The following is a 27748-nucleotide window of genomic DNA, read 5'->3' as shown; positions in this document are numbered from 1 at the left end:
AGTGGATTATTCAAAACTACTAAAATAAAGCTATTTCTTAGGCAGCACCTAATTAAATGTAGAACTCATTGCCACAAGACATCACCAAGGCCAGTAAAATAGCAAGCCTTAGAGAAGGATGAATTATTAATGTTAATTGACCTTGTGAGGAGGGATATAAAATCTCATACCTCAGGCCTAAACTCTGGGATTATTACAAGACTTGCAGGAAGGCAGATTACTCCACATCTAATTGCTTATAATGTTTCTTGGTGAGGAAAAGAGATTAATGTGTATATTTCTGCTGGAACACCCTTTGGGGTTTTTTTTACTGCTTTGACCTCTGAATGATGAGAGTTTTGAGACAAGCAGCTCAGAAAGGTGCCCTTAGTTAACATTAGTGTGGCTCTTTATAAAGCACCCATGTGCACAGCATCTGAGCTCACCTCTCCTGTGTTGGAGTGGAATTAAACCAGTGTTTTCACTAAAAAGCCATCGACAGCTGGAAGCTACTCATTTTCAAGAAGCTTAAAGTGGGTTAGATTTGTAAGTAGAAGGACAATGCCGATAGCAGACACATCCTATTCAAGGGATAGCTGAATTTACCTTGCAGACTACTTTCCACTGATCCCCCCAACCTGAATGGCTCATCAGTGGCCTTCTGTCCCTGTGCCACCATGGCAGGCCCCCAGGGAGGGAATGTAGAGAATTTGTAGGAGAATGGAGGGCATCAGGCATTCCAGAGAACTTCAGCTGCCCACCTGCATCAGGCCAAGTGCAGTGAAGGTGAGGATCACCATGCTCCCTTGAAGATGAATGTACACCACAGAGAACTGTTCCTAAAATATCACAGAACATTTGTATGGCCGCTGTCTGAGACCAGGGTAGCAGAAGATGCTGAAGTTACCAGCTCCACTAACTGTCCAAGACCTGTCCTTGTTTGGATTGGATTGGACTGCATTGCAAAGGAGGCATCAACAGAACTGAAAAAGCTACATGGCACTAAGTATCTTCCAAACATCCATGCCATGCCTACATGACATCAGATACCCTTCTATGCCAGACAACCAGATGTGTAGACAACTGAATTTACTAGACAAAAATAAAGAAATTTTTGTAGACATTCCTGATTTTTCAGAAATTATGCCAATGAAGCTGTGGGTAGGTTCCCTTTGCAGGCTGAGAGTGGCAGTAAGTGAACTGTGACTGCTTGAGCAGGAGGTGTTGCCCATCAGGTGAAAGAGCAGTGCAGAGCTGTACAAAGCTCTGAAGGAGGATGGAGCTGTCCAGAAGCATGTTGAGAGGTGGAAGGAGGGGTTGGAAAAACAGAATGTTGCACATGGAGTGAGAGGTGCCAGCCTGTATCAAAAGTGCTTAGGCAGCACACTGGCATGATGAGAAACATTGGCTGATCATCAAAACCACTCACGCCACTTTGCACAGCTCCTGCTTAATATTTGACAGGTTTGCCAAACCCCACAGTGCGGGGATAACAGCAGCTGTTTTAAAAAGATCAGAGAAATCTGGTTGTCTCACAGCACAATCTTTCACAAAGCAGGAGCTGAGACATTTCTGTAGTAGACCTGACCTGTTGCTTGACATGTCCACAACCAAAGAATTCCTTAATGTCTTAATAAGGTGAACCGGTGGTAAAAATCAATAAAAGCTTGGTTTAGTGAACTATATTCTTGCTTAAAAAACTGGTGCAGAGTTGGTATGGACAGGAAGTTTGGGCATTCTGGGGAGAAGTAGCCCTTAGCAGAGACTGGAGAGACTGAGTTTCTGCATAGCCATAGGACTGGCAAAGCCAGAGCATATGGCACTGTTGAGAGAGGGACTGGCTGTGAGAACAGAGCAGGGGTTTGGTCACAAACACAAGGTCAGGCAGGGAGAAAGCATTTTGGTGGGAGAGCACATGACCTCCAAAGCTAAGAGGGTTGCTTCTGAGAGAAGGTAAAGATTTTTGACATTTTACCCTTAACCTAAAATTGAACCCCACTTGCATTTAGCCTTTCTTACCAGCTGCTGCCAGCATGACGTTCCCTGTCCCTGGCATGGCAGGACTGTGGCTGCCCTGCTGCCCCAGTCTGCTGGTCTGGATGCCTTCCTATCTTATCCCTGCTTAGAGCCAGCCCTTGCAGTGTCAGCATGTCAAGGGGACAGCATGTCTCTCAACGACAGTGCTCTGCCCCCTCTTCAGCTCCCTTCCAAACACCCCAGCTCCCTCCTGCTCATTTGATTTAACAGTTGTTGATCTGCCTTGGTCTCTGGCCATGCTTGGCTGTGCTCAGCCATGTGGCTCTGAGAAATGCACAGCAAAGATTAATTTGGCTACAGGCTAATTTTGGTATATTTTAGGTCAGGCAGAAGCACAAACCTTCTTCTTCTTCCTCCTCTGCAGATGCCTACACGAAGACGGAGGTGATTTACACCTGGACACTGGGGAAGGATAAATCAGTGGAAGTAGCAAAGGGTGGATCTCGCCTGAACCAGTATGACCTGCTGGGCCATGTCGTTGGGACAGAGATGGTTCGATCCAGCACAGGTACTTGTGGGACCACGATGTGATGCATGAGCTGAGCACATCCTGACATGAGATGAGGTGGGCCTATGGGCTCTGAATGCCACTATTTGGCACAGTAAGACCACAGTACTTCCCAAGCCACATAGTTGGGAAGCATGTGGCTGGTGACATCTATAGCAGTCACCAAGAGGCAGTAAAAAGTTTAGTTTTTAGTGGTTTCCACTGGAGGAGCCTTATCATCCATAGTTTTCAGAAAAACTGATCTCAAGCATCTAAAAATTATCTGCTGTGTGGAAAATTTGCCCCACATTGTCCAGCTGGTTCATGGCACTGTGGATTCATTTGTCTTGGATTCCTTTCCAGTCCCTCAGGAGAGCACTGCGGGCTGGGGAGGTGAAAGCAACATAATGTTCAGTGTGATTTTCACTGCATCTGCTTACACAAATATTATCATAGCTAATAGAAGATTATCCCAAACAAATGTTTCCTCTGATTAATGACCAGTATTAATCATCTTTCTCTCCCATCTGCTGCTTCTCCCTTCCCCTCTGAATCCAGGTACTGATAGCTTTTGTTATCTCATGTGTGTCTCTCATATTTCTTTTCTTCTTTTATTTTTTCTTCTGTATGCACCAGTAGTTCTCTCATTTGAGGATATTTCCTCTCTGGTGCACTTGATTTTAATAGTGTCTGTCTGTAACAACTCATTTCACCTCCCTTGGGGAAATGTGGGGAGCCCAGGGAACTAAATGTCATAATATCTGGCCCATCTCTCTACTTAAGTTGTAGTAAAATGTACAGATGAATAACCTGAAGTGGTAAGAAAGCTGCTAAGGCTCCTGTGTGTAATGATTTAGCAGAGCCACACTCACAACATAAAGGCACAGTAATCCAACAAAATATCCAAAGCTTTGAGAGGAGGAATAGGACATTGAGGGAAAACAGGGACAACTGCTTCTTTGGTTCACAGGTCAGACCTTTGACAACAGAACTTGCCCTGATTTTTGAGATGGCTTTATGTGTAGCAAGGTACAATATTTTCAGGATTGTGAGAGAAAATAAAATCCTTTGTCCTAAAATCCTATTGAAGCACTGTTAGGGTTTCTGTAGGTTTAAGGGATCTTACCCACAATGTGGCTCCCTGGGCTGAAGCAGGAGAGGGATGGGAGCTGGGTCAGGAGAGACCTCCAGGGGCACCTTGTGACTGGTGTGAAACCTGTCACCCAGTTGTTGACATTGATTTGCCTTTGTCCCACAACCATTCTGTAGTGAATTAAAGCTTCTCCAGAGGAGTGTTTTGAAAGGACAAATGCTACATGAAAGTCACCTGGGCTCTGCTGGGGCACACGCCTGGCACAGCACAGCAGCTGTGTGTACAGAGGCAGTGCCAGCAGCTGCTGCAGCCTGCACACCCCCCTTCACATGGCTGCAGGACTGGAGGCCACCAGGGCATGCCAGCCAGGAACAGTATTTCACTGAAGAACTTGAAAGCTTGTTCAGGACAGACCTTTAGTGGTTCCGAGCTGGATGGGTGGTCAGCTGGCCCCACCCTGGAAAGCACGGGTGGCTGAGCATTTCTAACTGGCTGTCTCTGCAGGGGAGTATGTCGTCATGACCACACACTTCCACCTCAAGAGGAAGATTGGGTACTTTGTGATCCAGACCTATCTACCCTGCATTATGACTGTCATCCTGTCCCAGGTCTCCTTCTGGCTTAACAGGGAATCAGTTCCTGCCAGGACAGTTTTTGGTGAGTTTGGGAGCATGGGGGCATCCTCTCAGGTTGGGGAAGGAAAGCACCACGAGTGAAGGGAAATAGATTTGGTGTCAGAGCTGGTCTTCCCCACGTCTGTCTGGTGTCATTGAAGCTGCTGTTGATTCCCCAGGATAGCTGTCAGTGCCCCTGCTTTCCCTGACACTGCAAAAATACTCCTGTCCATATTACTACTACAAGCCAAGCCATAAATATTAACAGTAATCAAGGTACTGATCATCTCATTATATGCATTTGACTGTGTCTGCTTATCTGTATTGGCTTTTGAGTCGAGAAGAGCATTGGTATATGGGGAGTCATTTAAAGCTCTACCTTTGAAATTGCTAATGTGCCCCTGGTCAGAGCTCCACATAACAAGTTCTTGGGGTGAGGCAGCATAACTGCATGGTGAATATAGTGTTATTATTTCCTTCAGCTGGTTTCAGATCCTCTCTCCAAGGCAAAGTATCAAGCTGGCACTGCACATATATTAATAACTTTCACAAACATTTAATAACAGAATTGCTTTGTGCTTTCCTGTCAAGACCTTTAGTTTGGGATCTACACAGACACACTCACAGACCAGGTGTGATGTATTTCTTGGAAGTAACACTGCCCAGCAGATTCCACTTAACAGAGTAAAGTATATTGGGCAAAATCCCCAGGCAAAGAGGGGTTATATGGCACCACCTGCTTGTGTTTTTTAATAAGACAGAAATAACTTCAAAGATCATGAAGCATTTTCTCTGTAGCAAGAGTCGTGATGGAAATACTCCCACAAACCAGAGAAGCTGAAGTCCTCCTTTCTGGACCTTCTGCACTGGACCTGGTTCCCATAATGTGGACTGGAATGGAATGCAGGGAGAATCACAGGTGGTTCTGCACCCTACTCAATGAACTAGAAGGGAATCATTATGTTGTTTTTGTTCACTGGGGCTTGTGAAATGTAGGTCATGAACAATATTTTATGTTTACAATTGACTCCATCTTCTCCCCATTAGCACTGAATTGCCTTTCCTTGCCCAGTAAGGCAAATCCAACAGAGATCCCCAGGGTGGAGGGCAGGCCTGGGTCAGTATGGCCAAACTGGTTTATAAGATCCAGGCTGCAAGAGCTGCACTGAACAGTGATAATAGTGAGGAAGAGGGGACATGGCCCCTTAGCACATATTTTTTGCTATTTCCACCCAACAGAGTGGAAAAGGGGGATCTCAGACAGAAATCATGTGGAAAACAGGACCAGCTCAAGCATATAGAGAGTCATTGATTAAATTTACTCATTCATCTCTCTCTGAATCATTTGCAGCTAAACCCCATACCTGGACCCTGTGTCTGCCCAGGCCCCAGGAGGGCTCTTACATCAGCATCTGGAGTACCCGTGTGCTCATGACACCTTCCTGTGTGATCCTGAGAATTGCAGTGAAATAGGTTTCCTCAAGTAGCAGCTCAGATTGAGCAGCAAAGAGCTGACTGAAAAATTAAAACCTACCTTTGTGAAAAATGTGTTTGCTCCCAAATTACCTTGCTTTCCTATTAAGAAAATAATGAGAACTCCAATTGTTTATTCCTCTTTCTTGCCCCTCAGAAAGTATTGTTAACAATACTGAATTGAAACTCTTAAATTACCAGGAGTATGGCTTAAGGGAACTGAAAATTAGTCAATATTTTCATAATGTTTTTAATGCATTTTTAATTGAAAAGCACATTATTGGGGAAAATGGATGACAATGGTTGCTTGCTTTAATGAAAAAAGCTATAAAAGGCATTTTGCAACAGATCATCTTTTTAAGATAAGTCATTGTGACATTTATTCTGGCAGCTCGGGCCACTGATAGGTGCCTGGCCATGCTGGCAGGATGCAGGATCTGAGGTGTCCATCCATGCAAGACACCATTTCCAGAATGTTGAGAGAGCCATATTGTATGAGTGGCCACTTCCTGATCCTCTATGAGGTTCCCAACCATCTAGCCATTCTTTTTACTGTTATTTTATTGTTTTCATTTTATTGCAAACACAGCTAGAAGTTTCTCCATGGCATATTCTACATGAGGGAGCAGTGTCTAGGATTATGCACTTACCCTGCCAGCAGACAAGTAATGGAGTACAGGTGCCTACCTGTAAGATAGAACCCTTTTATGGTGAGCAGAGATCTAGTCAATGGAGTTTGGGAAAGAATAATCCCATTTTATTGAAAATGTTTGTCATTGATTATGCTGAAAAATGAACCAGAGACAGCCCCAAGAAACCTGAAGTTGGGTTTGATTTGAGCAGGGTTTGGACAAACTGCTACCCAGAGAAGCTGTGGCAGTTCCAACCCTAGAAGTGTTCAAGACCAGTCTGGATGGAGCTTTGAGCAACTGATCCAGTGGGAGGTGTCCCTGCCCATCGCACAGTGTTGAAACTAGATCCTCTTTTAGATTGCTTCCAACCCAAACCATTCTGTAATTCTATAATTCTATGAAACTGTCTTTCTGCCAATCTGAACTGGTCTATTACTCAATGAATTACACCACAGATTTGTTCTGGGTAAGATTCCCTTAATTACAGCAGAAAGATGGGTCATGTGGCTTAGAAGAAGGCTCCTAATTTGACATGATGGAAGTGCTGGCACATGGTTTGAGAAAAAACAGTATAAATGTATGATCTCACACTCTCATTTGTCTCCTGCTGTGCTTCCACAGGTGTCACCACCGTCCTCACCATGACCACACTAAGCATCAGCGCAAGAAACTCGTTACCCAAAGTGGCGTACGCGACGGCCATGGACTGGTTCATAGCCGTCTGTTATGCCTTTGTGTTTTCTGCGCTGATCGAATTTGCCACCGTCAACTACTTCACCAAGCGCAGCTGGGCTTGGGATGGCAAGAAGGTGCTGGAGGCCCAAGAGATGAAGGTCAGCCTGTGGCCAAAGCTTGGCAGAGAGGAAGTGGTTAAGAAACGCTGCACGAGGGAGCTGTGCTGGGGACAGGAGTGGGTAACATGCAGCCCCGCAGCACTCAGGAGGCTGGATGCTACTTACTGCAGTTCCCAGCCCAGGTCTTGGCTGGAGCGGTTCTTGAGGGTTGAGGGAGGAAGGGAGGGAGGGCTCCGGGGCTGGTCATTGTGCTTAGCTGGAGATAAACCCCCAGACATGGCTGCTCACTTTCCCCTCTGTCATCTGCATGGCCACTTGCCAGTGGAAATATGGATGTGTGTGTGTTTTGGGCTTGTTCCACTGGTGGTTTTGTCTTTTCTTTCTTCTCTCTCCAACCCAAAACCCAACCCAGCCCTCCACCCCCATTCCTTGCTGCTATCATGCCACATAAACCCAAGTATGCCACAGGACACCAACCTCACCAGTGGAGACAATCCCAATCTGCTGTGTCCCCTGACTGAAGGTCCCCCCTGGCAGGGGCATGGCTGATGCAGCAATGGGCAGGTCTGATGCTTGTGCTGTTGCCCATAGCTTCCAGCAGCTGCTGCTTTGTGAACTTGGGCAAAGAGGGTGGGTGGGAAGCATGCAATCACAAACAGCAACTGGCAGCAAATTAGTGCCTGGCATCACCCACGTTTTCCCTCTTTGCTCGGGATCAGCGTCACTGGCAGTTTCCTTCCTGACAGCCACTGCTACCCCTGCTCGTGCCCCCCTCCCTCTGAACTGATTTAATCTTGGCTGCACAGAGAAATCGCTTACTGTAGCATGCTGCTCCTTGTTTATATTTATTGAATCAATTTGAAAATCAGCTTTGTCCTTGTTCTTGGTTCTGGAGCCTTTATATTTTCCTCCTTTGCATTTTAATGTGTTGTTTGAAATTGTTGTGGGGCTGTATGTAAATATCTGACAGAATTGCAGTAACTTTTGGAAAGACAATGGGCAGTCATCTCTCTGGTATGGAGGTCAAAGAAGGTGACTAGAGGCCTTACAGAGGGCCATCACTGGATGTTGAATGCCTCTATCTTGTCTTTCTTGGATTCTCTATCTGTTTGCTTTTGCAGTTGTAGTCTGAACAACAGAAAGCCTCCAGAGGGGGCCAGGTGATGGTCTTCCACTTCTACCATGAACAATAGTGCTAACCTGGGCTCTAGAGATGAGAGAAGACTTTCCTGAGTCATTGGCATGAGTGAAGAGTCAGAACAGGTCCTCAAAGCAACTATGTCTCTTTCAGGGATGGGCAAATCATCCCAAAGTCAGGATGCACAGAGCCTTGGGCAATTATGGGAACTGGGCACAGTGGATAAAGCAGTACAGGCTCAAAAACTTCAGTTTGTCTTAAAAAGAAGCATGTTTATCAATTTATTCATTGACCCAGCACTGCAAGACTAACAGTGCTGAAACAATAGGGTAAGAGCATGCAGAATGTTTGTGTACATGGTAATCAAAGAAGAAAACAAAGCAGGACCAGGAATGTCTCAGAGGGGGTGCTCTTTGTGAGTTTGCTGCAATCGGTATCAGCCTTGATAATCAAGGAGAACTCCAAATTTGTGGATGTTTTTTCAAGCTAACTCAAATCTTTACTGTAGAAGGCGAACCCACTCCCAGTCCCTGCAGTTTAGAGAGCTCCCCAAAGAGTGATGGGCTTTCAGGGAGCTTAGGAATATGATGTGTTAACATATTTGCTTTTCATCTTTATTCCAATGAGTATTTCCAAGCAGTGAATTTGCTACGCAATAGAGGTGCCTTGTTGGCTCAGTTACAGCCTTTAATTAGCTCTTCTTGAAACAATTGACAAGCCAGGTGGTTGAAGCCACAAAAGAAAGAGGAGGCATAAGAATAACTATTGGCATTTTAAAGTGTTTGCATCACGAGTAAAACTACCAGTGACAAGCCCAGGCTGAGCCCTGGTCTCTGGAGAAGCTTCTCCCCAGCCAAAACAATGCTCTTTATTGATGTGATGGCAAGGATCCTCACTCCAGGTTTGATTGTTTCCTTACATGAACATGGAAAAAAAATCAATGTAGGCAGCAGCAATGCTTACCATCCCATTTGAAAGAAATGACTACTGTGCAAAAGCTGCTGGTTGCTGACGGACACTCCCAGTGTGCTCATTTTCCCAGGACTGGGTCTATTCTTTCTTTCTCCTCTCCAGCCAAATCACTGGTTTAATGGGAAACATAGTGGGTTTTTGCTGGTATAGTCATGGTGGACTGATCTTGGTGAACCGCTGGTCTCTGTATCATAAAATCACAATCATGTTCTGGCTTTAGCCACAGAGGTGTTCTGGTTTTATCTAGGACTGACTTTGCACATTCTCTGCAGTTCTCCTCTAAAGAAAAGCAGACATATATCACTAAAGATGTCACCAAAAACTCCCTTTACCTTGGACTTCAATAAGATTTGACTAATGTTTCTGGGACCCAAAGATTTTCCAAACCTTCTTGCCTGTCACCAGTAATTGCTAATTAGAGATGAAGGATCTATTTTCTTTTTGTATAGTAAAGTGGCTGCAACCAACCTAGAGGTGGAGATCAAACTGGAGAGAGGTATCTGAATCCAGTGTGGAAAAACGTGTGTTAGCAAAGACGATTTTTTAAAAAAACATCCTCAGGAAGATGGTGTGAGGATGAGGATCCCTCAGTAGTGGGGGATGAGTGAGAAAACAAAGAAATTGAAAGATGAGTGGTTTCAAAAGCCAGCAAAACTCCCTGTCTTCAGCATTCTCAAAATACCTTGATAAAGGGATCCACTTCAAGACAGAAGGGCTATGTCTGAGCAGAATGAGATCCATCCATCCTATCCATAGGGATAGCCATTTCTGGGGCCAACAAAATCACTTTTTAGTGGCTGTGACAGTGAAGATTCAAAGAGATGGCAATTAATGGTTACTTTGCCACTGGGAAACTTCAAGGATAACATTTACCAATGGGTTTACCACAGAAATTCTGGTCTGTTCCTCATGATGGAAGATGATTTGGATCTTTGGAAGATGCTTACTTTAACCCACTTTTGCTTGTAATACCATATCTGCATAAAATCTGATCTAGTTCTATATCTGTGCTTGTCTGACACTGCCCTAAACATTCTGAGTGTCTGGAAGCAACAAAACAATACAAGTAGCTTCAATCAGACACATGGAAACATGGAAGGACACACTTTGGATGGAGGAATAATGGATCTTTATCTTAAGACAATAGTTCTTTAATGCATGGTGAGGTTAGATCTAGGCTTTTAATGTACTTTTCCCACATCTTTTCACTAAGACAAAGTCACCAAAAGCATCCTTCAAACCTCTCTGTTGATGGTAATCATGGTTTTCTTTTGTGTATTTTTGGAAGTGATGGGGTTTATCACCATCTGCATGAGATGCCTTTTTCTACTGACTGAGTAAAGCTTTACTTTTTGTCCAACCCAGTCTTCAGCAATTCTCAAGTGTGCCCCTAGATCCAGGTCCTTGGGAATCATTCTTCTTTCTCCTTTGTCTCTTTCCATTTGGGGCATCTTTGTTGTGATCCTCTCCTTGCCTGCAGAATGGAACTAGAACCAACCTTGACAGGCCACCATTTTCAACCAGTTTGAAGTCTTTCAGACCCATCTCTTTTTTTTTGTCTGCCTCACTAAGGTAAATATGTCTTTACTGGGACTATCCCTTGCTGGCTGTGCTCTGCAGCCCATGTGTCCTTTGTTCTGCTGCACTTGCAATCACCTCCATGATTTCTCTGATGATCTCCAAACTCTTTTTCAACCTAACTTATCCTGTGATAGCACTGCAAGTGATTTATGTTCTTAGCACCTTCACTACAGTCCATGAATCATTCTTCAACAGCATTTCATCTTCTTTCTCTCAACACTGAGTGGCGTGTTGGGATGATTATTGACTTCATCCAACCTCTGAGTCTTTGTCTGGTGATCCAGGGAGCATAAGATCATTGGGCCCAGTCCCATATAATCTAAATGAAGATACAGGAGGGATCTGCAATGCCAAAAGTTGCACCAGCAGCTGACAGTAATCTGGCACTGGCCTGCTTGTTAGTGGAAGGCTGTGTTGTTCAGAGCCTTTGCTCAGGATCCAGGGCTCTTTGTGCAAAACACTTGGCTGCTATTCCGTGATAGCAGCAAGTCTCTGCAGGGCAGAACTTTGTCTGGCATGAGGAAGGAGTGACATGTTAGCTGGAATAGGAACTGCAGTTGCTGGGCTTTGAATTATGGGATACAAGTCTCTCTACAAGAGACTGGAGCTGCTTTGAGATCATTCAAGTGGCTTTTCTGTAGAACAAGTGGCAGCTACTTGGATTTCTCAAGTTCTGCAGATATTGATGACCTTCAGAGTTCAGGTGGACAGTGCTTCCAAACCCAAATTTCTAGGCAAGGAGCAGGTGCAGAGAACTAAAGCTCAAGCAGATCATAGGCAGGACCAGTAGTTCTCATAACATAGGGGTTCAGTCATCAATTCCTCAACAGAGAGGCTTGAAGACAAGAATATTTAGCAAAAATACTATTATTTTCCAGCACATGTGCTGTTGAAGAACTTGTGAGACTGCAATATCCACAGAACAGATTTATCTCTAGACCAGCTTTCCTCTAAGGAGAGCAACACAGTGACATCTTTGTGCAGCAGTTCAGTCTCTCTATGCCTAAACTGGGCCATAAATACAGGAGTTGCTTTGCAAAATAGATGTTTTTAAATGGGACAAGTTTTCAAAGCAAATGTGGAATTTTCTTCTGTTTATACACTTTTCCTTCTGTTTCAGTAGGATGTGGAACTCCTCACAGATAGAAGGTGCAGGGTAGAGGCTGGAGGCTACTTTGCTGCTGACAGCAATAAGCACATTTTGTTTTATTTGATTGTCAAAATCTTGCCTGAAACACTAATTTATAAAGCAAAGCCCAGCAAACAGGCTGAACATCTGACATGTCAGGAGCAGAACACATCAGAGCACACATGTGCCTTGGAGTAGGCAATGTGAGTTCTGGGTGCTTCCCAGGCTCCCAGCTCTGACCAGGGCAGAAGATTCCACAGGCAGTTGGGAAAAGGCCCTGGCTGTAGGCTCCCAAGCCTCTGCCCTACCTGAACAGACTGCTCGGACATCCAGAGAAGCCCAAATGGATGTTTAGGGACTCTGGATCACACTAACTGGACCAGTAGCTCACTGTCACCACCCACAGCATTCAGATTTGCCTGACTTTACTCTGTTTCATCCAGCTGTTTTCAGAGGCCTTTTGCCAGGCACAGTGGATCCACTCTAGGGCAGAAAAGCTGGCCAGGTTGAAAATGTCATGTCACTTGTATTCATCTTACTCATCTAATGAATAACATGGCTGATTAATACTCAGATAATCATAGTGCACTTCCAGTTACATTCTGCAAACAATCTGGTTTTAATTTCATTACTGATTATTAATTATTTTATTACCTCCTCTAGCTGTGTTAATAAGCAATCATACTTAAATGTTTTACAAGGTGAACCATCTTTAGCCCTTTATTTGCTTCTTGTCAGTGCTTTAGCAGGAAAAGTTCACCCAGTGTACACGGGGTGCATTTTAAGGTGTTTCTAACGACTGAGATTCAGTCACTCAGTTAATTGTTAAAGGTCACAACACCCTCATCCATAAAAGACCCTGAATAGGGTCCCATCAGTGGCTTAGTCTGATCTGGAGTCTGAAGACATTTAGACCTTCTCCTAACAGCAATTTAATTTCTGTAATTGCTGGCGTTATTACAAGGCTGCAGGCCTGGCTGTGGTGTTATTGGGGAGAGGTTTAAAGATTGCACAGAAGACTACTTGTAGTGTCCCTCTGCAAATCACTGTGGAAAATTCATTTCCTAAGGTAACCAGAAATATCCATGGTGATTTTAAACACATATAAAATGGAAGTACAGCATTGAAAACTGAAGTCCTGGGAGTATCTCTACAGAGCAGGCTGGGTATATCTGGCCTTTCTAGCTCCCAGTGCTACCCAGTAATGCTGCCACCAGTTCCCAGGCTAGGGTGGGAAGATGGACAGGTCCTGCTGGCTGCATCCTTTGCCCTTTTGATGACATGCTTCCTTCATAGGTACATGTAAAACCTTGCCAAGCACCCCCTGGATGAGCCTTACTTTGTGTTTCAGTTGCTTTTGAATGGAAAATGAGATCCAAAGGCACACCCTGTTCTGAGTTTAGATATCAGAGTCTCACCATGAGTCTTCACTGTGTCTAGTGCTGGCTCCTGGTGTAATTGCAGTGGACAGCCATGGAGTATGAGTGCTGGGACAAGCAGGGTGTCTGATGCCTGAATAAGAATAGATTTCATTCAGTGGGCTTCTCCTTGTAGACCTGGATTGCTTTATACAATGCAGCTGGTTTCATGTCCTCAACAGCAACAGGAAGATCCCCAGAGTTGGGGCAACACCTGTCATGACTTCTTAGGTCCATCTTCCTGTTCTTTTATCCTCATTAACACCAGAATGGTCTGTCTCCAGCATTTTCCATCATCCTTCAGTGCATCATGTCTGACACATAAGGGCCTCTCTTGCCATTTGCTCTGCGAGTTGTCCTCACTGCAGCACAGACAGCACACCTTGTGTGAGGGGTGCACTCACCTTCTGTGATTTGCAGCAATCCTTAGGTATGAAGGTGAGATTAAAGGCTTCCCTCTGCCCTGTAGTGCTGTGTTGAGCATTCCTGAAGTCCAGGGCTTGTGCAAATGTCTTCCACCTGTTCTGTATCTTACCTGGGTAGGCCATGAAGTGCTCTAAAGTGTTCCATAAGAATTTTGAGCATCATGATGTTAATTGTAAGGTGTTCCTGTGAGAAACTCAAGGCACTAAGGCAGTGTATGAAATGGTGCAAAAATATTGAAATGCTGTTGTCCATATTCTTAAAACCTCTGGCTTTCTGCCACCAAAAAAAAAATATATCAACCTGTAATCCTCTGTGCTGTCTCCTCCTCTCACCTTATCCAGAAAGCAGGTCAGCCAAGCAGAAAATCCAGTTCTTCACCCAGGATGACCACACAGGGTGTCATTCTTTTCTAAAGAGTATATTTCTGCATCCTCTCTCCATGGCTGAACCTCACATACAACAAAAGCCACAGCTGAGACAGAAAACAAGGATTCTACACAGCTGGAGCCTGCATTCCTTTACACTGATTTGGCAGCTCTCAGGCAGGCTTGGAGTCACCCCATTGGGGCAGCTACTGCTCAGGTGCAGCTGCACACACACCTTGTTACACCACTGCCCTGATCCAGAGGACTGCTGAAACACAAGCCCAGCTGTGTGGTTCAGTTATTTGACTTCCAGCAGGACCTAGGTGCCAGGCCAGGATCTGTATGTGCTACATGCTGTATGCCAGGCTTACATGGAGTAGCTGGTCCACCCTAGGCCAGCATGGTTTTATGCTCTAGAAGCCCTCAAGTGCCAGCAGTTATGGATTCTGGCCATCGTCTCATCACATCTTCCTTCCCTTCCACAATGCCTTCTTAGTCTCTTGCTTCTCACACCTTTTTCCATCTTCTCACCTGGACAAGCAGGTAAACTCAGAGGACAAAATGTTCTCCATGCAGTTCTCAGTCACTTCATCTCTATTATGTTTTTCTTTTCCCTTCCACCTTCCCTAGAAAAAAGAGCCAGTGGCACTAGCGAAGAAAACCAACAACACCTACAACATTGTTGGCACCACATATGCCCTCAACATTGCCAAGGATCCCGGCCTGCCCACCATCTCCAAGAGTGCTGCTGCCACTGCTACTGCCACCAACGTGCCCCCAAAGATGCCCCGCATAGAGGAGAAGCTCCCAGAGAGTAAGAAGACGTACAACAGTGTCAGCAAGGTAGACAAGATGTCCCGCATCGTCTTTCCAGTCCTCTTTGCCATTTTCAACTTAGTCTACTGGGCCACGTATGTAAACCGGGAGTCAGCTATCAAGGGAATGATCCCCAAACAATAAAACCAGTCACAGAAACCTTCCATCAGTCAGCATCATCCAAGCAGGAATTCTCCAGGGCTTTCTTCTTATTTTGTTTAATTATTATTGTTCATTTGGTATTATTATTATTATTACTTCTATTAGATCACTCTTTTATAATGTAAACAAAACTGTGATTTTAATTTAATCCCATATACTTTAATTTCATTTACTTTTTCTCGGATGGTGAGAGTCTAAAAAAAAAAGGGATCATAGCAAGTTGTGCCTCTAACATCGTAAGTCTGCTGTCCCCCATCTGAACCAAGCACCCTGTGCTTCCAACTCTCCTCTGCCACCCCTCATGGTCCCCACAGTCTTCATGCCATTGCCATTTCACACTTCACTGCTGTCCCCAGAGGCTGCTGCTCTGGGCCACCCCCACTCCTCCTCTTCTTCTTCCATGGGCTGCCCTAGCATGGGGGATGCTCCTGGTGACCTGGGCTCCAGAATGTGTCAGTCACTGAGCCAAGCCTCTCTTCAGTGCCTGGCACTTTGTGCTAAGTGACACGCCTGGGCTGGGAATGCAGGTGAGCTGGTCACCTGTGGGACTAAGGGAGCCCTAGGATTTGAGGGAGTAGCATGGCATGGGCCAGCTTGATGCTCAGTGCCTGCTTGGGCCAAATCTACCACTGCTGTGGTCCCTGGAGCCACTGCAGGGGTAGAATAGGGTGGCAGAATCTTGTAGGTATCTCTAGGACTTCTCCCTGTCTTTACCAAACCCAGCTGCTGGTTTCCTCCATGTCTCTCTCCAGACAAGAACAGGTGAGAAAGGTCTTGTCTGTCTGCCATCCTGCACTCTTGGGGCAATTCTGGTTAGCAAGGGGTGAGGTTCCTACCAGAGAAATAATTTTTCACAGGGTCAGTCAGGAAGTCAAGACAGGAGCTTTATGAATCCTTTGAGGAGAGAGTAGATGTGAGGCTGCATGAATTCAGCTTCAGGACTGGAAACTACAGAGTTCATGTTCAGTTGGGTGGTTTATCACTTTCTTTTGGCCCCATCCACTTACCCTCTTGGCATCTCCTCTCTGTCCTAGCCTCTTCTTCCAGTTTCCCATTCATCTTCCTTTGGCTGCTCAGAAGTCCTCAGCAGTATCTCACTGCTTGCACCTGGGTTTAGGCAGAGAAGCGCCTACCTCTCAGGTAAGCCACACTGATGGGAAGGAGCACAGCCTAGGGGAGCCTGCTCCAAGGCACCAGAGCAGTGCACCAGTGTTGGGTCACACCTGCTCAGGTGCAGGGTCCCCATGGGACCTACCATGGGCCATTCTGCCACGTGTGAGGATGAGACAGGAGATGGGTGGTACCCAAGAATCTCCCTGTCCCTGGTGAACAGGTGCACCTGAGCATCCTCAGCACCATGGGAAAACAGCAGAAGGGTCTCTTGGAAAAAGCAGTGTGATACTGCTCTCTCAGAGACCCAGGTGAGCCAGGTGCCATCCCACAAAGTTACTGAGGTAAGACCCAACTCTAACACCTGCACACACTTCTAGGGAAAGCCCTGCAGTGCCTCAGAGAGAGGCTTTTTCTCCCTTCCTGACCCAAACCAATGGTTGTCCCTTTCCCAGAAGCAATACAAGATGGTGGCATCCAAGTCATCTGTCCTCACTCCCTGGTGCCTGGATCCATGGACACACTGTCCTGCTACAAGGAAGGACATCCTATGCCTGATGGTTTCTTGTCCCCAGGTCATGGGCAGCACTGATCCTGCAGAAGTTCTGCTCCCACAGTGGGATGCACCCTCTCTCTCTTGGACTTCCCTCTGTCCCTCCAGTTGTCCTCCCAGAGCTGCTCCCAGCACATTATGGGCACATGCAGCCAGGCCAAGGCCCCAGCACCCCCAAGGTGATGTCTTCAGCACTGCTTTGAGCCGCTGTGCTGGGCTCAGTCTCCCCCGTCTGTGCAGGAGCAGGGCCGAGCACAAGGCACAGGATTATTTGCCCCACCTGGAATATCCATGGGGGCAGCAGGATGGAGTGAGGAATGGCAGGGCACTTTGTCCTGCAGTGGGAGTAGCATTGGTGCGTGTCCTGCCTGTCCCTTACTAATCTAACTGGCTCAACAGCAATGCAGTCTCTCCTCCTGCCCAGAGCTGCAATTTGGAGAGGAGCTTGGAGACATTTAGCCCAGCCCCCAGTATGCTGGGTCCACAAGCACATCCACACTGTCCAGCAGTATCGAGCAACAGGCATCAGGCCCCCCACAAGGTAATGCTAAGGAAACCAGCTCTGTCCCCATGCTCCCTCACAGCATCCGTACCCCAAACCATGACATTTCAACAGTGCCTTTCATCCCCAAGGGCTCCCTGCTGGGTGGGAAGGCCCAGGAGCTCTCCCTCTTTGCACACAGCATTGCGGAGGAGCAGAGGGAGGGTGCACTGTCCCCAGCCCTTCTGCTGGGCAAGGAGGATCTTGACTTCTTTGGCTCCTGGGGCACCCGTTTCCTCCTGGCACAGGTCTTCTGCAGCTCCTGCAGCCACCCCAGCACTGCCTTGCCATGGCCTCACACCCTTCACCCCTGAGGTGCCTCATGCTCCCTCCACACCAGCAGTGTCCACTCTGCCATTGGTGCCACCTCTCTGCTCCCCAGGCTCTCCAGCAGGAAGGGCTGTGCTGTTTGTTTTGGAAACATTTTCTTAAATAAGCTGGATTAGGTGTATCTCATAAAACATTCATGTCACTATAATACTCAGGCCTAAGTGAATGGAATAGAAACCCTACAAAAAGCAAACCAAACACAATAAAATGGTCAAAAAAGTATGTCGTGTTTACTAACAGAATTACATCAAAGGCAAGTTTAAATATGAGATTCAGTGGTTTAGCTGACTTCAGCTGGCCACAGTACAGACGTGGCCTCCTCTGCTAACCTGGGCATTCCCCAAAATCCCTTCTACCCCAAGAGCCTCATCCTGCCATGTGTTGCCTGTTGCTGCCAGCTTCACAGAGCTCTCCATAAATTGTCAGGTCTTACCATCAGATTCGCAGCAGCCCAAGCACCAATGGCACTGCCTTTGCTGCCTGCCTGGGGCCATGCAGGCTCAGTGCCGTGGGGTGATGCTCAGGGTGTCAGAGCTGGGTCTCTCTGCAGTGCTGGACTGAGCACTGGGGCAGCACATGAGCCTTCTCCCTTCCTGTGGGTGATCTGATCTGTCTCACTGAACTATGGGGGTGATTCTCCTGCCTGTCTCTTCCCTCAGCCCTTTTCTCCCTACAATGCCAAGACTCTTGTCCCTCCCCAGGACACTGCCCATAGATCTGGCTTGCTTGTGACAGCTGTCTGCTGGCTCATCTTTGTTCTTCCTGACTCCAAAACCTTTGCTCTCTGCCTGATAAAAGTCTGCCTTCCTGTGTCTGTGTGAGCATGCCTTAAAAGCCAAGCCTACTCCCAACCAAAGCCTGGCATGTGCTCCAAGTCTTTCTGCCAGCTGGAAGCAGAAGTACCGGCATCCTTTGGTTAAAGACAACAAACCAAACAGGATTTCTAGTTTGGCTTCCAAGCAGGAAAGCATTTTGGGAAGATAGTTATAAATAAGTGGTTTAACATCTCCTGCCAGCAGACATCACAGAGGGGATAATGTTCTTTTTTTATAAAACTGTCAGCAACTCAAATTGGGACATTTCCTTCCCAGTTAACACAAGGCTGTTGATGGGGGCTTCTTCTAAGTGCTTGCCAGGCCAGAGCTAATCTAGCTTCACTTACTGGAGTTTACTGCTTGCTGTGATACCATCTAAGGGCTCCATCTTTTATAACTGATCCTGTATAGAAATATATGTGTATGTGACCACCGATAGTCTAATCCACAGTTGTGCACAGAGTGGGCACATCATTCCTCTGTGAACATCTAGACTCCAGTATTTTCCTATGGCAAGACCCAAATCTTCCCAGACTCAATGAGAGTCTCCCAAGCAGGAATTAGAAGTCTTTGAGGGTGATAAAAATGATGTGTTCAGTGTGCGCTCCTGTTTTGCAGCTCGCACCACCTGGGAAACACACAGTGCAGTCCAAGCCTGCAGTTGCATTCCTGCTGAAAATGTCAGAGGGACATTTTGGCACTGACAGCTCTTCCCTCCTCTGAAGCTGCACATGGGCACCAGCAGTGTGGCTGCTGGGAACTCAGAGCCCCTGAGAGGTGGGGGACAGTTCATCTGGGGTCTCCTCAGTGTGCAGGAGTCGCTGACAGTTCATGTTAGCATGGAGAACATTCCTGCAGGGTGATATCAGAGGGCTGGGGAAAAGGTGGTCCATCAGTGCCACCTGTTCTTCTAAGGGGCTGATGAAGTTATCCCCATATAACATCTCAGAAGCTTCTTGAACATCACCCAGCAGGACTGTGGCACTCACGACAGAGCTTCCTGGTTCTCCTCTGTGCACTGAGCTCAGCATAAGAAAAGCTGGCTTTGCCACAACCAAGGTTTTACAGACAAGTGCTGTGGCCAGTACAGTCACCCCTGTCCTGATCCCTGGTTCACTTGCTGTATGACATCCCCTATACAAGCAGACGTCAAGTTCGCTGTTCCCAGACACAAGCCATGTATGTGGACAGCCTGTTCCTGCAAGCCTATCCTATGGGCAAAGGTGCATCCATTTCTCATCCACAGCCTTGATCTCTTCTGTCCATATCTTGGATTCCTTTCAGCCATCTCTTTGAAAGGATTATAGGGCTGCATCACATACCAGGAAGGGATTTCTCCTGTTGCAGGTGGGAAGCCCCTCTGTTCTGCTCTGAGAACCTCTCTGAGACCTTCAGAATTGTGGTGCTGTTGCCTCTCCCAGAGGAGAGAGTTGCACAGCACAGAGGATGCTCTCCCAACAGGGTCACCTGGGAAAGGGTTTGTCAGGGATGTACCAGGGCTCCCCCTCCACATTCTTGGGCTTGGTGGAGAGCTGGGTTGTCACAGCATGCAACATCAGACCAGCCCCTTTTCCACGAATTACATCTCCCTGGGGCTACACTTTAACCCACCCCATCAGATGTCTGTGTGGATTTTGCAGTCTGGAGAGAAACAACATTTTCACAACTGTTGAGGATGGGGAGGGCTTAACCAGGAAAAAGAGCACATTCATGGAAACATAAATGCTCTATTAATATCAAAGTAGGGAGAAAAAAAAGTCCAAACAATTCACCAATCCTCTCTCCTTATCAAGCTAAACTACTTCTGAAGGTATTTTGGCAAGAAGCCACAGCACAGGTGAGATTGATGGCTTCCAGGTATAAATATTTACTGTTTGACCTTGTTATTGTTCCATCAGTCAAAGTTTTTTACGTATATATGTGTGTGTGTATATTTATGCTCACAAACTCTTTATATCTAAACATCAAACCTCTTTTCTTTGAAAGATAAAATGGCCACTTTCAATTAGTTTATTTTCCTCTCATTCTCTTCGCTGAATCTCCTAGAATGAGGTGCATCCCTCTCTGCTGGTCCTTACGTGGCTTTGGGAAGAACAGGGAACAAAGGGAGCATGGGAGAAGAGCCTCTCCCTACTCTGGGGGCTCAGTATAGGCTTGCTGCCTGGACCAAGGTCACAGTGCTGCCCAGCATCGTTATGGAAAACTTAGTCCCCGTGGTCACACCTTCTCCTACACAGGCCTTGTCCTTCCCTGGACACCAAGATGTTCCTGAGGTGGATTTTCAACAGCTGAATGCTACAAGCAATTAGCCCTCATCCCATAGCACCACCTGGGAATGTGAAGCAAGCTCCACCCTGAGCCTGATTCAGGAGGGAGAACAAATCCTGGTGGGATCCACTTCAGCTGTCCCTGGCCAGAGGAACACCAAAGATGGGGATGGTGCTTCACCTTGACCTCCTCTGCAAAGCACAGAGAAGTACTGGCACTTGGCCACTGCTTGCTGCTCATCCAGGTGGGATGGGCTGATACCTGTCCATGTGTTAATTGTGGCAGGAATCAGCAGAAGCACAGGTCTTTGCTTCTGCTGTGTCCTGGGCCTGTACCTGCTCTCAGCACAAGCAGAGCCACAGACAGGTGCTGGTCAGCCCCTGAGTGATGGGGCCATGCTGGGAGAGCAGCCCATGGCAGTGGTACCCAGTTTCTGATCCATAACATCACCCCTGCCTCTCCTCCTGACTTAGAAGAAACACTTGAGCAGTGATCCTGCAATTGCACTCACAGCTCCTCTATTTCCTCCCCTGCTGCTGGAGAGAGGCTGTCAGGGTCAGCCTGTGTCCCAGCCGGGAGAATGAAGGATGTCATCAGCCGTAAGCTGGTTCTCATTCTGGGTCTAACCCTGTTTCCCACCACTGGAATCTGTGCTGCTCTAACCAGCAGAGAGCATTAGGCTTGGATTAATCCCACATTGGACCTGTCATCCTTCACCACCAACCAGCATGATGCTGTTTTTTGCTCATGAAGCTCTAGGACAAAACATGATGTTCTAACTACTCTGTCCTATTCCCACTGTCCCAGTGCATATCTCTTCTGTACAAAACTTTAACAATTCCATCTGCCTAGAGAGGGAAGCCTGGTCCCAGGTTTGCTACGTGAGCCAGGATGCTCCCACAGTCTCTGAAGGCTCTTGGCTCTTCTCTTCAGTGCTGCTTGAAGGACCTGTCAGCTTGATGAGACCATTGGCTCGTTTTACACTGCTAGCAGCATTCTGTTTCCCCTGAAAAGTCTGTCGATACCTCCTGTCTTTTTGCAGGGCACCCGGCAAATGTAACAGCAATCATACATTGAATCATTTGATTTTTGCAACCACAAAAAGTAGGGGCAGAGTCGGGAAACCTGAGTCACTGCCACATTGCCTTTGCCAGGCTGCATTTAGAGTTGAAGGCTTCCTCTACATTTTCATAAGGGAGTTTCTCAGCCCACCAAATATAGTCAGGTGGCCACAAGTACCCCTTCATCAACCAGGTTTTCACTGTCAACTGACTTGGCAATAGCTGCAGGCAAATGTCCTGTCTGAAGGTGAGGCCATCAGCTGCCTCTTTGGCTGCAGCCCTGTTGCCCAGGGTATGGGAAGTGGCATTACATCGTGCTAGGGCAGCCCATCCTGGGAAAGAGCTCACCGCAGCAAATCACCAGAGAACATGATCATTTCACTGCCTCAGGTTCAGTCTGTGCCCTAGTATGTCCTCTCCTTTGTTTTTCATCTTGTGAGACTCTCTTTACTCCACTATGAGAAAGGATCCAGCTGGCAGCAGTTTAATGCATGACAATCCTGTTATTACATATGTAAATAATTAACAACTAGGAAAAAAAGCTTTTTTTTTTTAAATTTTTTGTTTATTTTCTTTATTGAATAGCTGGTAGCCACTTTCTTAAGGGATTTCTCATGGAAACTGTGACCTTTCTTCTCTCTTTCTCTTCTCTCTTTCTTTCTGAGATTTGTGTTCCAAATGCTTTTTGGTGCAATGTTCAATGCCTGTTTGTATTTTGGAATCGTATTTTTCAACCTTTGCTGGAAAAAAAAATTGCCCATTCTAATTGGCAGGATTTTGAGTCCTGCCATTTTTTTCAGCTTTTAGCTTTTTCAATATGTTAAAGCAACAGAAAAATGCCTCAAAAAGTTACAGTGAAGTTCTAAAGAGAGATTAGAAAAACATCAGAAAGAAGAACAACATGAAAGATCACCAAGCTGAGTGGAGGAGGAGGACTCTTCTGACACCTACTAACCTCCTGATCTAACACACAAGGCGGGACTAGACCTCTTCACTGAATTAAATCACTCCGCTTTTCCACTCTACCCAATCTCTCAAACTCCAATCAGAACAAATAAAAATTCATATTTTAAAAAAATAACCTGTGTCATTGGGTTTTTTTTTCCCCCCATGGTCTGATTCTCGAAGCCAAAAGATGTTGACACAAAGGGATGAGGAGTCCAGGCAGCCAGTCCTCTGGGCTTTGGACTACCTGCAAGTTTATGGAGTTTGCCTCAGTGACAAGCAAACAAGCCACCCATTAAAAAATAGTATTCTGTGAGAAAGTGGAAGAGCTGGAAGACATTCTTTGGTTCCCTTCATGTCACATTTTAAAAATGGTTTTCCTTCCAGGGGCAGGGAAGTGGAGGGCACAAGGTTTGTTAAGTCAGATTGGCTTGGGAGTTTGGGAACCAACACAAAGACAGAATGGTGAGGGTGTGAGAGGTGGGCAAAAAGTAGCATCTGAAGTGTGCTCTTTCCTTGTAGTGTCTGGCCCATGGTCAGACTTTGCTTTTCCAGTAGAGTTCTTTGGCATTTGTCTGTGTACAACATGAATCAAGCTTTCTGGAAAAGGCCTTGGCCAAAACCTATCCTGTCAGAGGGCAATTTTAGATTAGATATTAGGAAAAAATTCTTCCTGTGAGGGTGGTGAGGCCCTGGCACAGTTTTCCCAGAAAAGCTGTGGCTGCCCCATCCCTGGAAGTGTCCAAGGCCAGGTTGGATGGGGCTTGGAGCAAACTGGGCTAATGAAAGGTGTCCCTGCCCATGGCAGGGGCTGGAATGAAATGAGCTTTAAGGTCCCTTCCAGCCCAAACCTGCCTGTGATTCTATAAGACACTGGCTTATCCAGCCCACCATACACACTTCTCCAGCTGAGTCATGCCCTGGTGTGGAGAAGGACATGGAGGCTCTCAGCCCAAATGTCCTTGGACATGTGTAAATGGAACGTGTGCCAAGGAGAGCTGTGGGCATTCAGCTCACTCTGCTGTGCTGTTTAGGTGCCACAATGATTCCCCCTGTCACTTTGGGCCACCCAAACATCTTCCAGGCATGACTGGGGGTTTACCATTGTCCAAAGACCTTACCTAAAGGGATTTTGTGTGACATGTGTCCAGTGTGTGGTCTGCCGGCAAAAAAGTACAGTGTGTAGGGGCTTCATTTGGACATTCCATTGCATCTCCCTGGAGTCATGAGAAGTTATATTTAGTTACATTTAGCAACTAACAGAAGGATTTTTCTCACTAGGTAGAAAACTCTGAAATTAAGTAAATCTCTTTAAATGCAAAATCACCTGGAAGAAATGCAGAAGTTCTTTCTTTTTGCTTTAATCTTGAAACTTTAGCTGTTCCCCTGGGTCTTTTTCTGCATTTTTGGCTACTTTTTAGTTAAAAATACTGATGATTTACCCAAATCCCACATATTCAATGAGGACTTCAACCTCCCCGCTGTTGCCACTGGGAAATAGCTGGAGAAGAAAATAACTCCAGTGACAGCATCAGTTGTTTTCCATGCCTGAAGAAGGAACGAAAGGCCCTCCCCCTTCCCTGGATTCCCTGAGCACCATCTGTATGCTGCACCAGGGACTTGCTGGCGGGACAGTATCTCCAAACATATTGCAACCTTGGACAAAAAAAGTTATGCATTTGAATTTGCTGCATTCAGCTGAATCCTCCTTCTTCCTCCGAGATTCAGATGACAGAAGATGCTTGGGAGTGCTGGGGCTTGCAGCTGCTGTGGCAGATGGAGAGTTACCATGGGTCTTAGCAGTACAGGCTGCATACTTATGCCTTCCTGAGGAAGGAGCACAGCCTGTGACCTCGGCAAAAGCAGGGAAGGAGCCCACCGCTGTTTCAAACCATAAAAGCTGGAACCTGACGTTTTCACCCCTTTCCCCACCAGCCCTCCACCCTCCCTCCCCACCCCAGCCTGACTCCTCAATCAAAACTGCACAGAGTTGGTCCCAGCCTGAATAGATCTTCCTGACTCAGAAGACAAAAATAAACAGCGATGTGAAATGCTTCCTTGCATTATCACTTCTCTATTTGAACCTAGAACAAGGGCCCTGAAGAGGAACAGAGTGTAATTGCAGTGTCCACAGAAAAGAAATACTAATGAAAACAGGCAGAGCTGAGAGAATTGGCAGAGAAGAGGCAGAGCTGAACAAGTATTTATTACCCCAGCACTTAGTGCTCAGGCTGACAGGTGTCTCAGGAATGCAATAGCTGGGTTTTATTATTAGGTGCTCATAACACAGCAGTGCTCAGGGTGAGGGGAGGGCAGAACTGTTGATGTGACCCCTGAGGTTCCAAGAATTGGGGAGGAGATAATGTCTCCCATATGCCAGACTGTAATGTGTCCAGTGAGGATGGCTCAGCCCCACAGCCCCATGAAGAAAAGGGCTCCCCTGGGACACGGTGTTCATCTTCTGCCTTCAAAGGCAGAAACCCTCAAAGATTTCAGACACCTCTTCTATGAAACACCTACTCATGAGGTGGGGTGAGGGCCCCAAAGCCAGCCCTAAGCTAGTCCTCACACATTTGGGGTAGTATGATCAAAATCCCCTACATCAAAGAAGGATTCAGTCTGCAGAAGGAACTCTCTTCTCTGCTTTCTTCCCCCTCCATGACAAGTAGGTCTAACAGTGCAAGGCTTCCATTCACAGGGCTCTTCCCAGGCTGTGCTGGCTGCCTTGTAAGCAAATAGTGCTTGCTTCTAAAATTCCTCCTGAACGAACTCATCTATCAGCAGCTTGTCAGAAGGAGCATGGTTTGAGACTTTGTGGTCACCTCACTGCACAGAGAACCCCCTCGCTTGGCAGGTTTGTGGTTTCTTGGGATTCATTCTCCCTTACGCTTCCTTGCCCTGGCAGGCTGCAGTGGCTTTGTGGGAGATCCGATGCTTTCCCCTCCCAAGCACACACTCACTGCCATCAGAGGTGGGAAAAGCGGCTGTGACTTTCCTCCTGCCCCCACCACCTTCCCTTTTCACACTTATCAGATGGGTGATGTGTGAACAGCAGCCAGAGCAGCAAGGGGGGGCTGCTTCCCAGCACGTGTGTTCAGCTCTTTCTGTGGATCCTCAGTGTCCTTCATGGGGATGAAAATGTCCTCTTCTCCTCCACCCCTAAGGCAACAGCAAGCAATGGTCTGTGGAAGGGACCAGGTGATGTGCCTGGAGCAGTGAGGGAGGGTGTTATCCACAGCAAAGCCCCTTCACCCCACAGCAACAGGGAATGTGCATCAGAGCAGGACTTCAGGAGAAGCAGGAGTAGGAGCTGCTCCAGCACTGCTCTGACCCCAGGGAAAGGATGACATTTACTGTGTGGGAACTGTGGGGCTCCTTCGGTCTCCTTGGACAATCCTGCAGCATTACCAGCAAAGCAGGTGTCTATCCTGTGTGCCCCCATGGCCCCTGCTCCAGGAAAGGAGTACCACAGCCTGGATTCAGTCCTGCCCTGTCCTCCAAAGCTATAGTGGGTGTTTTACAGTGTAGGGCACTCAGGTGGAATGGGGGAGTTAGCCAACCTGGGAACAGCAAGAACCCCGAATAAACAGGGCTCCATCCCCACAACCACCCATTTGGCAGGCAGAGAGACAAAATCTCTGAAAAACAGCACCAGGTGATTTTCTTCAGAAGGAAATGTTGCAGAAGCTAGCTGAGCTTTAGGTACTTTATAAAAGCACTTTGGGATTCCCCATAAATAGCAATGGATGCATTTGCAGCAGTGGTTTTGGCAGAGGGGAAACTGCGACCATGAGAGTCCAAGGACGTAAGTGAGAACAGGCTGGTAGGGAAAAGCAGTATTTGTTTATTACTCAGATAGCACAGCTGAGGAAAAGAAGTCAAGCTTTCAGGTCTATAAACTCTCCTTTGGATGTGATGCCATAAACTAGTCTTAGGGCTGAGAAGAACTGGTCTGGGATAACTGTTAATGAGGCCATCAGAAGGCAAATGCTCCCAGCTCCCAGCAGTGGCAAGTTATTTATAAGGGGAAAGGTACTTTTTGGGCTTTTATGAAGAACAGAAGACAAAATAGTGTGGCTGAGTTTATTCAGAAAAGAAAGAAAAGTGTGCAGTGAGTGATCTGGATTAAACAAAAAAAAAAAAAAGAGATACAGAAATCAATATAATATAGACAGAAAGCTCCTCTAAAGTCAATGCACAATTTTCTCAGCATGTGCAGCTTTTGCACTTGTCCAAGAAGCCTGGAAGCAGTAAGTCTCTGGTCTGACCCCAGCTCAGCTATACATCAGCTCAGGCCTGTACTGGAAATGACCATAACTCACCAGCCCATCTCCCAGCATCTAAGGGAAGCTGCTTAGACTCCTCTTAAAATTTTTCTTTCAATTTTTCAATATCCATGCCAGATTGTAATCCCCAGTTTGACTGTAAAACTAGCCTTTGCCTTCATTCTGCCTCGTTACACCCAGCATAAATCATGAGGGGTAGTGAGACAGGATTGATAAGGAGGATTTATTATGCTTGAATAACCATCTATAACAACTCATTGCTGAGTGACTCCCCCTCCCTCCTCTAGAGAACAGCTGCTGCCAGAATACAGTCATTTTCAAGTGTGAACACTCAATCAAGTAGGATTGGAGAACCTCACTCACTTCCTCACTGGAAGGAGAGGGTTGGGTTCACCTGACCATGGTTATCATAGAATCACAGAATGGTTTGTGTTGGAAGGGACCTTAAAGATCATCTTATTCCAAACTCCTGCCATGGGCAGGGACACCTTCCACTAGATTATGTTGCTCAGAGCTCCCTCCAGCCCAGCCTTGAACAGTTCCAGGGATGGAAGTGATATAAAGGGAAGCATCTCCAAGCAACTGTCTTGTGAGAGGCCTGGCCCAGAGATGTGGAGGTTGACTTTCATGTGGTCCTGGGCAAGGAGAGTTCTGAGATGGTGGTTATGGGGTGATCATAGAATCATAGAATCATAGAATCGATTGGGTTGGAAAAGACCTCCA

At 46.6% G+C, this 27748-nt stretch overlaps 1 protein-coding gene across 1 annotated transcript in view; it reads left to right on the top strand.

The window, feature by feature from the left end:
- The window catches only part of LOC139678521 (gamma-aminobutyric acid receptor subunit alpha-3-like), a 76206-nt gene extending 53374 nt beyond the window's left edge, over positions 1 to 22832 (top strand). The window contains exons 7-10 of the mRNA XM_071569401.1: positions 2381 to 2524; positions 4101 to 4253; positions 6937 to 7148; positions 14769 to 22832. Coding sequence (XP_071425502.1) covers positions 2381 to 2524; positions 4101 to 4253; positions 6937 to 7148; positions 14769 to 15098 — 839 coding nt within the window. The 3' untranslated portion in view covers positions 15099 to 22832. The remainder of the gene's footprint in view (positions 1 to 2380; positions 2525 to 4100; positions 4254 to 6936; positions 7149 to 14768) is intronic.
- Positions 22833 to 27748: the final 4916 nt, after the last annotated feature.

The sequence above is a fragment of the Pithys albifrons genome, chromosome 14, assembly GCF_047495875.1.
Source record: "Pithys albifrons albifrons isolate INPA30051 chromosome 14, PitAlb_v1, whole genome shotgun sequence".
In the NCBI taxonomy this organism is placed as follows: domain Eukaryota; kingdom Metazoa; phylum Chordata; class Aves; order Passeriformes; family Thamnophilidae; genus Pithys; species Pithys albifrons.
Note: the sequence above shows the minus strand (reverse complement) of the source record. Positions and strands in the feature narration are given on the sequence as shown.